This window comes from Chelonoidis abingdonii, chromosome 4 (assembly GCF_003597395.2).
Source record: "Chelonoidis abingdonii isolate Lonesome George chromosome 4, CheloAbing_2.0, whole genome shotgun sequence".
NCBI classification, from domain to species: Eukaryota; Metazoa; Chordata; order Testudines; family Testudinidae; genus Chelonoidis; species Chelonoidis abingdonii.
This window is the reverse complement of record NC_133772.1, coordinates 134,571,691-134,584,132: the sequence shown is the minus strand read 5'-3', so window position 1 is coordinate 134,584,132 and position 12,442 is coordinate 134,571,691. Positions and strand designations below refer to the sequence as shown.

Genomic DNA, 12,442 nt, shown 5'->3' with positions numbered 1-12,442 from the left:
ATTTCAGCTACAATGATTGACATCTTTTTATATTCTGACAAATTGTGGCACTATGAACCTACACAATAGGATAAAGACCTGCAGAATGACTGGCCCACAGATCACTACCGCCTAGGAGACCAACTTCAAGGATTATTGGTGTCACTGCCAACACGGAGAGAGAATCACTGAAGGAGGCATCCAGCACATGCTTATTGTGCTTGCCTTTGCTGATAAATGTGTGGAGTATGCAGGAGAGAAATCAGAGAAATGGTGACCCAGAAAGAGAGAGTGGATACCAAACTCTTCAGCCTACTGGAGTAGCCTGTTTTATTTTAAAACCCTCCGTTCCTGATGAGGAAGGAAAGGTAAAGAGACTGCCCCCTCTCCCGTATTGCTCTAGTTCCTGAACTCTCCCTTCTTCAAAAACAAAATTAACAATAAGTCAAAATTTTCTTTTATAAAGAAATCTCACCACAAATAATGGAGTCTTGGAGTAGGGGGCAGGGATAAAAAAAACAGAATCTTGATTTATTTAGTTCTGGGATTTGGCATCACCAAGGCTGTTTTCTTCAGCTACAATGTCCTAAATATCCAACCCATTTAACACATCCTTTAAAACTACAGAATTTGCTGTCACAGAATTGATCACAGCTTTCCACTACTGCAGATTGCTGACCAAAACCCAGTAACTGAAAGTGATGTACATTTGAAATGAGATGGGGTTAGCGCTCTCATAGATCTGTGTGTAAAATGTATTTTTTTAATACCTGAATTTGACTGCATACTTCAGTGGGGTAGCCCCAAACATGTCTTTAGCATAAACAGTTGTTCCATACTTCAGTAAATACTCAACTAGTTGTAAATTTCCTTCACTTGATGCAATATGAAGTGGAGTTCGACCATCATAATCTTCACAGCTCAAGTTTCCACCCTACAACATAAACACACAAACTCCTAAGGAAAGAGGTACATTGGAGGCTGGTTGGTTCAGAGCTCAGTCACATAATGATACCTACTCCAAAGTTAGAGTTTGAATCCAATGACCAAAAATCATTAAACATGCAACCAGGGGCGGCTCCAGACCCCAGCATGCAAAGCGTGTGCTTGGAGTGGCATGCCGCGGGGGGGTGCTCTGCCGGTCGCTGGGAGGGCGGCAGGCAGAGCGCCCCCCGCGGCATGCTGCCATGCTTGGGACGGCAAAATGTCTAGAGCCGCCCTTGCATGCAACAGTTTCTCAAAAGCTTATGTGAAACTAATTGGTTAGTCAAGTCCATAATGGTGTCCAGTAGTCACGGGTAAACGTGTATACTTTGAGATGCATAGACCTATTGATGTAACGAACAGTTTTGTATATCAAGACCATCCTTGGCACCTCCTTCAGCTCTGGAACCTTCACAAGTGGCTAAAGATACTCTTCCACATCATGAAATTCTTTGGTGAATTCTCCAGTTCCAATACTTTGAACAGTCTGTGAATGGAAAAGTATAGGTCCAAACGCCACATCAAACCTACCACAATGCCTGACCACTCGTCATAAAGAATGAATATTCAAATCTAAGAATGTGCACCACTCATAGACAAACACATAAATATGCATACATATATTAAATACATCCAGAAAGAACCTGCATATTTAAAAACAGCAAGGAAAGAATTATTGCCAGGGCTGTCAATTAATTGCAGTTAACTCATGCAATTAACTCAAAAAAATTAATCACGATTAAAAAAATTAATCCCAGTTTTAATCACACTGTTAAACAATAGAATACCAATGGAAATTTATTAAACATTTTGGATGTTTTTCTACATTTTCATATAGTATTCTGTGTTGTAACTGAAATCAAAATGAGTACTGCTTATTACAAATATTTGCACTGTAAAAATGATAAAAGAAATAGTATTTTTCAATTCACCTCATACAAGTACTGTAGTACAGTCTCTTTTTCATGAAAGTGCAACTTAAAAATGCAGATTTTTTTTTTGTGTTACTATCATATTCTATTATACAGACATATTGCTTGCTTCCAGTTTCTTACAAATGCATTTTGTATTAAGCTATAAATAAAAGATTTGTAAAAAGTTTAATTTTTTACCATTTCTCCTATGGCTTTTAGTGCATCTGTGTCACCTGTTCTAGCTGCAGCACAGGCCAAAGAAGGAATTAATGCATCTCTAATGGCTTCCAGCTCCTGGGAAACAAAAAATAAAATTTAAAAGTTTTAATAACATACATATCTTTTTATTTACCATTTGTGCCCTTAGAACTACTGATATTTACATCAGAAGAACAATATTGACCCACACTTACTTCTAGAGTAATCAAATATAATAATTGAGGATACCAGTTAGTAAAAACAATCTTGTTCACATTCTTTGAGGGAAAAGAAGTTACATGTATACTCTCCCCCAAGTTCATAAAACCCTGTTTCCATAGTTACTTGGACTTATCTCACTTCCTAGTTACACTGGAATTAAATTAAGAGGATTTCTGAACTATGCTATTTCAGATGCACATGCTAATTACAGCAAAGAGTCCTGTAGCACCTTATAGACTAACAGATGTAATGGAACATGAGCTTTCGTGGGTGAATACCCACTTCGTCGGATGCATGCTCATTGCAGTTTTTTTCAGATCCCCCAAATGACATCCCTGTGTCCACACATGAATTCTACACAGCAGAACTCCATCCTATTATCAATGTGTGCTCATGTCAAACCAATATTAGTTTTTTGGAAACCAATTCTGGTTTGGCCAATAATCAATATGCAACTGGAATAGCATATTTTAAAACGTCTATTTTCCTGAACAATGAGCATGTCGGTTCTTCTAGTGCAAGTGGCAATGAAAAAGCCCCTAAGCAGTCATCTTTAAAGTTTGATAATTAATTTTAAAACAAACAAACAATCTCCCACTTCATATAAAAATCAATATAATAAAGAAGTGATCAAGATAATAAATTAAATGCCTGAAAACTGTATTATTATCAAACTTACCACTTCCTTACTAACTACAGATATCAGTTTCCTGAAGTCAATATGGAGTTAGGATACTTCTGAGTCCTTCTCTGACCATGCTGATTCTAACAGCTATTTAATAACCAACCTTTTTCAGTATTCACAAGCCCCATAGCTAAGCAGGATCCTGCAAAATATGGCACATCCTAATATCGATAAGGTGTGACCTTTTTAAACCACATTTGTTCAAGATTCTTAAATTTTGAGACCTGCTCTGATTGAGTCACATACAAATTTACAATATTTTGTCTTTTTGTGGTAGCTGGACAGACTGAAGGGTAAAATATATAAATATGATGGACATACCATGGATCCACCATCATAAGGCTCTTAGAAAACTCATGCTGATTAAAGAGATCAAGGCCTTAATTTTCAAAAGGGACTAACAACTATGGGGGTCTCCATTTTTGGGAACCCAACCTGAGGCAATTTAAAAAGGGGTCTGAGTTTCAAAAGATCACCCAGGCTTTGAAAGTAAGACCTCTATAAGGTGTATTAAATGGGGCACCTAAACATAGGAACAATCCAAGAATCACTGGCCATTTTTGAGATTTTAAGCCTACAAACATACTATGAGAACAATATGAATTCAATTTAAAGTATACATATTACATCATTTGCTGATATATACTATGCTGAGAAGTTTCTACTGATGTTTTGAACCGAGGACAGCAACACTTGCTATTTTTTTTTTTTTTTATCATTCTGTTTTTCATAGTGGAAGAATATACTGCATAAACTCCAAAAAATAGATCTATGATATTAACATATGTTACTTACTCACTATTTCACCTGCACAAATAATGAATGTTTTTGGTACAGGGGCCAAACTGAAAAAAAAAAATCAGATAAAAAATCTGGTTCGATTCATACCAAAACATTTTTTCTTCTAATCAAAAACAAAAAAAAAATCATTTTGTATCAACCAAAACATTTTGGTCGACTCAAAATAAATTTTGCTTTTTGTTCCCCCCTCCTTGAGTTTTTTGTTTCAATATGGCTGTTCTTCACCTTTTTTATTGGCCACATTTGAAATTAAAAGGCTGGTTTTTTCCAACCAAAGGTATTCATGGAATCTGACCTGAATTTGGCAAATAGTTTCAGGCCCCCCCAATGCAGTTTTCAACAAAAAACCAATGTGTTGTAAAAAACATTGCCCAACTCTACTCGCAAGAAGGGCTGAGCATCAACAAACTTCTGGTGCACTCAACACTCTGTAGGCAGCCACCCAGGCCTTCAACATTAACACACATTATGCTAGACCAGTGGCTCTCAAACTTTGGTACTGGTGACCCCTTTCACATAGCAAGCCTCTGAATTTGACCTCCCTTATAAATTAAAAACACTTTTTTATATATTTAACACCATTATAAACGCAGGAGGCAAAGTGGGATTTGGGCTGGAGGTTGACAGCTTGCGACCCCGCATGTAATAACCTCGCGACCCCCTCAGGGATCCTGACCCCCAGTTTGAGTACCTCTGTGCTAGACTCTTATATGTACTGGAACACACTGTTGTCTCTTAGGCAGGGCCGGCTCTAGCCATTTCGTCACCCCAAGCACGGCGGCATGCCACGGGGGGCGCTCTGCCGCTCGCCGGTCCAGTGGCTCCAGTGGACCTCCCGCAGGCGGAGCTGGGGGACCAGCGGACCCTCCACAGGGATGCCTGCAGGAGGTCCAAAAGAGCCTCCTGCTGCCCTCCCGGCAACCGGCAGAGCACCCCCCGCGGCATGCCGCCTCAAGCACGCACTTGGAGCGCTGGGGCCTGGAGCTGGCCCTGCTCTTAGGGCTCTCCCTATTTCCTAATTTTAACCTATCATTGTACTACTATGCTCAGTGGCACGTGCATTGGGTTAACATGGTCAAATTTCCGCTTCAAGTCCTGAGGCTACATTTAGCCCGGGTGGATCAGGCTTTTGGGTCCTTAAGCTCCTTGTCTGCCTTCCATCTGCTCAGACCACCTGGTCAGGGTTTACCAAAAGCAAACAATACATGTATTCTCCCCTTACAGACCTCTGTGTTGATCCAGTCCAACTGCACCAAAGATTTATTTATTGACCTGAGTTGCGTGAGATTAGAAATGATATAGCTGTTCCACAATAAAGCATTTATCAGCCTAGCAGCTGTTATCCACATCAAACAAGCTATTTTCCAATGTCTGCAGATTCACCCATTTGACCTGCAGATTAACAAAGATGCTGTCTCAGCTCCAGTCCTAAAATCAAAATAGGAGCTAAATGCAGCATCCCCCAGAAGTACGGCACAGGACTAGTGCTGTTCTATCAAAATTCTCTCAGATCTCAGCCTCTGGGAACACAAGTTGAATCTATGATTCACAAAAGCCAACAAAAAATGCAGCATGAAGATACTTCTGATCTTCCTGTGTATTACGTAAAGCGCAGAGAGAGAGAAATATTTTCAATATGTACCTCACCCCTGCAAGTTTCATACTATTCCTACTTCACTCTCATCCATATGTTAGAATGAGAGTGGCCGATAAGGCTCTGACTCATCTCTGACAGGACTATGAAGAGACATTTTATTATGAGACACCAACTTCATAAAGATGAAAAGAGCCAAAGAATCCAGTGGCTTTGCTTTGTACCCCTCCTTAGACCTGATCCATGCACAGTTTTTGTATCAAATTAGTTATTTTGAGTAGTTGTGTGATTTTTTTTTTTAACCAAAACAGTTACGTTTGTACAACCCCCTACCATAGACAGTTATAAGATACACCACTATAAGGAATCTTTATACTGGTATAATTGTGTCCACAGTAGAGGTTTATACTGATTTAACTATATAGTTTATAAATGATAAAGTTAAAGCAGTACAAAAACTGTATTTACACAAGCCCTGGAGTCTTATTTGGGGTCATTCCAAGCCTCCCCAATGGGTCATTAGTGAGATCTTGTCTCATAAAGCATGATAAAGAGCTTAGTGACCCACAATTCAAAGAACAGCAGCAACAAGTTCCACTGACACTAATAGAATGACCCCAGAAAATCTGGAACACACTTTCTGTGCTATAAGTGAGGGGTTATTTTTGTTTGTTCTGTCTCAACCACAGAATGATCCCAATTCCATGAGTTCAATGAGCAGGAGAGCATGTAACCTTCTAAACCTAGTCTTCAACTTCTTTTATGTTTAACTCACTCCACGTGACCCCAGTCCCTCACCGTTTTTTTCCTTCTCTCCTACCCCCATGCACTCTAGAGTAGGTATTCAATTAAACCTTCCCTGTAAACAAGCCAAGAGAAGACCATAATAACTATGTCTTGCAATGTTCTCCATAGAACATTTGCTGTGCAATCAACTGTGACTAATATTGACTCCACATTAACAGATACATGCAGAATGCCTCATTGTACTAGTCATTTATAATTTTGTGTATTACAGTATTTTCCTTCTATGCTTCAATTGTTCCATACTGCCAAAATATGTAGAAAATTCAAAATAATTTAGTATTTTCTTTCATACCATAAGTACCATGCATGACAATGACCTATGTAGTATTTGTGATAGCATAGATCATCAGTGAACCAAGAAGAAATGAAGAGAATTTTACAGACATAGAAAAGAAATTCAAGGTTTAACTTATTGCTGTACCAAATGCCCCCCCACCCCCAATGATCTGGTTAGTTGGGACACTTAGCAAGGAAATCTGTGCTTCGTTTTCAATGCTGCACTGTATTTCACCTTTAAGATATGCTTGTTTAAGTTAATTTTCTGCTATACATGAGTTCACTTTAAATATTTAAAGTAGGTACCTCCTTGCAGCTGACACTTAGAGATTTGGCAATAACTTGAATAAACTTGCTATCTGTAAGAGAGATCTTGGCTCCTGTGGGTACTACAGTCATTTCTCCTCTCAGATTCTCACTCAGCATCTGAAAAACGGGCAAACAAACAAATCATTGTAAAAAACAAGAGAAAAAAGGGTTGATGCTGTTAATTTTTATTAGCCTAAGCTAGAAAGTTACAGAAAATGCAAATGAGTGCAATTTACTGTAAAAATTAGTTTTGCCCCATAGAATAAGAACACAATTGAAATTACTTAAAATTTTCTATAAGTTATTATTTATTTGCTTAGCACAGTGGAAGTGGCACTGGAAAAGACACAAAGGTAAAAACAGTTATTCCAAAGAGTTTATAACCTAAAAGAGAGAGAAATGTCAGAACATACTCGAAAATCTAGAAGGTGGAGCAAGTTGTTTGGGGTGTGGGTGTGTGCGAGAACGGTTTGGTTTAAGTAGTCAAGATTTCCCAGCATGTTAAGTAGCATCCTATTTAAACAAGCAGTAAGTTAAAACACTGAATGAGAAAATAAAACTAGGAGATCAGTGGTGACTTTAGGAAAAGCACTGGGCCTTCTGAGATCCTGCCTTTGTCCAGTGTTTCAGAGTAACAAAGCAAGGCAATGTTTAACTAGTATGTCCTGCACTGACTGTACGTTTATCACTCAGTCAAAAGCCCAATGATGTCAATGGAAAGGTTCATACTGATTTTAATAGGCTTTGAATCAGGCCCTTTGGCTCTGATTCTGTAAACCCTTAGGCTCATGCTTAACTTTAAGCATGCGTGTAGCCCCATTGATTTCAGTGTTTCAACATTAAACATGTATTCAGTATTTGCAGGATGAGGGCCTTATTACTAACCAGGATCAAGCATCAGTGAGAGACTCCCTGCTCAGAAGCAGCCTCTGAAACAAGACTGGAGAAGAACAGAGACATAGATGCTGAAACTAGGGGTGCTGCTGCACCCCCTGGCTTGAAGTGGACTCCATTATACACAGGGTTTACAGAATGCTTCAATGGCTCTCAGCACCCCCACGGTACAAATTGTTCCAGCACCCCTAAATAGAGACACTCTTAAACCTGGAAATAAGATTCCATAAAAGATGGAGGAAAGAGGGAACAAATCTGAACATCATGAACATTAACAAATCCACTCGTTTCTCCAACTTTGATGATTTTATATTCTGGCTCTCTTTCGTCAGGATGCCACCACAACTATTAACAGTAAGTTGCCTTAATTACCTTGCATGGTGACAGGTTTCAGAGTGGTAGCCGTGTTAGTTTGTAACAGCAAAAAGAACGAGGAGTACTTGTGGCACCTTAGAGACTAACAAATTTATTTGGCCATGAGCTTTCGTGGGCTAAAGCCCACTTCATCAGATGTATGCAGTGGAAAATATATTTTTTATATATATATACACATACATACATACACACACACACACAACATGAAAAATGGGTGTTGCCACACCAACTCTAACGAGACTAATTAATTAAAGTGGGCTATTACCAGCAGGAGAAAAAACACTTTTGTAGTGATAATCAGGATGGGCCACTTCAAACAGCTGACAACTCCCATTCCTTATTCAAGTCTAAGTTAATGGTGACTAGTTTGCAAATTAATTCCAGTTCTGCAGTTTCTCCAATAGATGGGTCATTACACAAAGTAAAAACTATTTCCCCATGATAATTTCCCCCCTACTGTTACTCACACCTTCTTGCATGCAACTGATGAAGTGGGCTTTAGCCCACGAAAGCTTATGCCCAAATAAATTTGTTAGTCTCTAAGGTACCTCAAGTACGGCTGTTCTTTTTGTCTCAATTAGAATTTTAAGAAGCAGGACTGTGCAAGTTTGCAAGAAAGCAAGGTGTGATGTGGGAAGAAAGAGTGCCCCAGATTTACCTGTGTCTAGGCATGCCCTTTATTAAAAAAAACACTCCTAAACACTTACAATATTGTACCTGTCTGCTGGAAGAGTCCCATTACATGTATATCAGTGGAAGTTATGTACTGATTGGGTGCATGGAAATTTCCAGATCTGACAGGCTGACATAATTTAGATTGGTCCACCTGCTAAAATACTACTGAAGAGCTTTCATTAAAAAAATACATTTTTAAAAAAGGCAAAGTAGAAATTATACATTCATTGCTGTGGGGTCACATATGGACTACCACTGCTTCTTGGGCAGCGCTATACCGATAAGTCATGTTCTCTACTACACCCTTTGTTGAATGTGTTCCTGTATAAAGTATGTTGCGCACAGTTGCTCCTCCCACAGCAGAGAGACCTCCTCCTTTCCACGACAAAGATTTTGTTACATTACACACACAGAAAATGTTTAAAATATAAGAAATTACTAAATTAGATAGTGGTAAGAAAAAGACAAGGTTGATAGTTATAAAAATATTAAAATTTCCTATTCAGACAGCTAGTAAATCTCTTACAAAGTTTATAAGACTATTTAAATTTAAAGCTGGAAAGAGAGAAAAAGCCACCACCCTCCATCCCCATAGACAAATATTCTATAGATTTTCTTTTTTACAGCCATTATTTGAAGGTATTGACTTGGAAATAGATTTTTTTTCACAACTGATCAGGTTTTTTTTTGTTTGTTTGTTTGTTTTTTTACCTAGCACATCCAATGGAGGGGAAAATCATTAGTTTGATAGCTGAAATCTAGAGAATGACTCATGTAGATATCATCCAAAAATCAGGATAACAACTTTACTCCATCAAGACTATGACTTTACTACATATAAAAAGTTTTAGTGTATATGTGTGCTAGCATTCCACCACCGAAAAGAGAATGTTTAACAGAGAGCTATATATTTGTACGTGTTGTATTAACTCTATTTCCCAACACCTAAGACATTAACTAACCAAAACAAATCTGTCATTAACAAGTAATTATAAATATATAGCAAATTAATAAACACTTGAAAGTCAGGGACGTGGAGAAATGGTCTGTGTTTAAAGAACATACTCATTTCAAATCTTTTCATCTTAACAAAATTACATCTAACATTGACATTCAAGACTCACAGACTTCAAATAAAGTGACAAGAATAAAAAGATGCGCTAGTTACTACATGAAGACTTAAATATAAACCCTGGGTGAAATCCAGGCTCCACTGAAATCAGTGACAAAATTTTCACTGACTTCAATGGAGCCAGGATTTCACCTCAGTTCTGTTTCAGTTTGCATATTATTTATTTGGAGTCTGTGCTGAAGCCAGGGGCGGCTCTAGGAATTTTGCCGCTCCAAGCGCGGAAGGCAGGCTGCCTTCCATGGCTTGCCTGCAGACGGTCCGCTGAAGCCCCGCAGGACCAGTGAACCCTCTGCAGGCAAGCCGCCGAGGGCAGCCTGCCTGCCACCCTCGCGGCGCCGGCAGAGCGCCCCCCGCGGCTTGCCACCCCATGCACGCACTTGGCGTGCTGGGGCCTGGAGCCGCCCCTGGCTGAAGCTGCAGGACAGATTCACTGCTGAATTTAAAAGCAAAAGTTTTAAATATCAGTGCTGGTTTTCAACTTACCTCTGTGCAGAGGTCTGAGGATTTTCTTCCCCCCTCAAATCTACCTATTTTCACAGTTCTATAACAACATTATTTTGCATAAAGTAAGAGGGTGTGAGTTTTCACGTTAGATAGTGGAAGCGAATGCTAATAAATTAACATAAAAGGTCAAATAATTTTACTTGACAGAAGTCAGTGTAGTGAATATTAAAAAATTACATTTGGAAAACCAACCACTATTAAAAGTCTACTAAACTAACAGTGAAATATTTACCTCTTTCTTCTCCTCCCAGCTAAGATGGCTTTTGCTCAGTGTGTATGAGAGTTTAGCTAGGGCTGCTTCTGGTGTCATATCACCCCCTGGAATTACTCCTACAGCAGTGAGAGTCTGTGAATGAAAAGTATCAGAGAAGTAGCCGTGTTAGTCTGGATCTGTAAAAGCAGCAAAGAGTCCTGTGGCACCTTATAGACTAACAGACGTATTTGAGCATGAGCTTTCATAGGTGAATACCCACTTCGGATGCATGTATCCAATACGCCTGCTAGTCTGTAAGGTGCCACAGGACTTTGTGAATGAAAAGAAACTTTGACTTAATTAGCGTAGTATTCAGAAACACTTCTATACAATATTGATGCATATGGGATTACTAGAGACCCAGAAGGACCATTTTTTTTATCCTAAAAGAAAAAGGTTGTAGGTGTGTATTAACTACATAAACAATTGTTAGGTTAGCCCTTATTATAAAAGTGCAGTTACTAGCTTTTAAAATCAGTGTGTTTTTAAAATTGCCAAATATGTCGTTTTCCCACAAACATATTGACCAATTTATTATGGGGTATTACCCTGGATGAATTCCAGTACTGCAGTATGCTACCAATATGGGTGTTGTCAGACCATTCTAAGATGCATTTCCTGTGTATGATTTAGGATATGAGACTAGACTGCATAATTACAGTTCTGGCAAAAACCAAATAGTGCTTGCTATAGACAGATTGCTTCCCCTATACAATTCAGCAATTAATTAATGATTGAACCAATGCAAAAGCAGAACCAAATTGACCTATCTTCAGTACGTACATTTACAGAGCATACCAACCATGGAATGAAGACAAAGAAGGTTTCCTTAAGATCTTCATGTCTCATTTAAAACTTCTTTCTGTGCTGGAAAGTTACACAGTGTTTTCAGCCAAAAAAAGCTAAGGCTTTTTCAGGGGCTGGATAGGAGGGGAAGTGATTTCCCTCACTTCCTATCACCACATAGACCCCTCAATTATAATCTGTTCTGGGGAGGTGGATCAGAGCCCAGATATTCAGTTACTGTAATTAAAAGAGTTTGAGATGAACCATGAATAAACTGAATAAACTGCCTAGGGAGGTTGTGGAATCTCCATCTCTGGAGATATTTAAGAGTAGGTTAGATAAATGTCTGTCAGGGATGGTCTAGACAGTGTTTGGTCCTGCCATGAGGGCAGGGGACTGGAATCGATGATCTCTCGAGGTTCCTTCCAGTCCTAGAGTCTATGAATCCATGATTATTTAATCACTAAATCACCTGACTAGCTAAAATATGTACAAATGACAGGATGAAGCCACATGCAGTGAAGGTAACATGTTATTACCAGCTACACAAAATGTTATTTACTTTTTTTTAAATATAAAAAATTTAATACAATTTGTTTTAAACAAACTAATATTATAGTAAATTTCCAGAACTCAGCCAACATGTTTCCTCCACAGAGCTGTTACTCTTGAAAAGGGAAGGGCAGTGAAAAACCGCCATTAAATAAATTCTGTAGAATTCAGCCAGAAGACACCATGGCTCTGTTCATGTTGGCAATGTTATCCTGTACAGATACCAATATAAATAGGGTATAGCCTCCATCAGTGGAAGTTGGTGAAGCCACATAATACATGCACCACGTTGAAAAGCTGGGGCCCAGTAATTAACAAGTGACTGAAAGAGACTAAATAGTCCCGTAAAGGTTTAATAAAATTAAAGTAGGAAAACAGCACTTTGGATCAAACACAAGAAGTTATTTTCAGAAGTGCTTTATTTATGGAGAATTTTTCAGCCAAAATATAGGGAAAAAATTGTTACATTTTTGTTGAAGCAGAATGTCATATAGTAAATTAG

The 12,442-nt window shown here is 38.7% G+C and overlaps 1 protein-coding gene across 1 annotated transcript in view; it reads right to left on the bottom strand.

Moving 5' to 3' along the window:
* ASPG (asparaginase) overlaps window positions 1–12,442 on the bottom strand; it is a 76,236-nt gene that overhangs the window by 19,249 nt on the left and 44,545 nt on the right. Inside the window, exons 9-12 of the mRNA XM_032771603.2 lie at window positions 10,582–10,695; window positions 6,767–6,886; window positions 2,076–2,171; window positions 750–913 (exon numbers count right to left, since the gene is read on the bottom strand). Of these exons, the coding sequence (XP_032627494.2) occupies window positions 750–913; window positions 2,076–2,171; window positions 6,767–6,886; window positions 10,582–10,695 (494 nt within the window). The remainder of the gene's footprint in view (window positions 1–749; window positions 914–2,075; window positions 2,172–6,766; window positions 6,887–10,581; window positions 10,696–12,442) is intronic.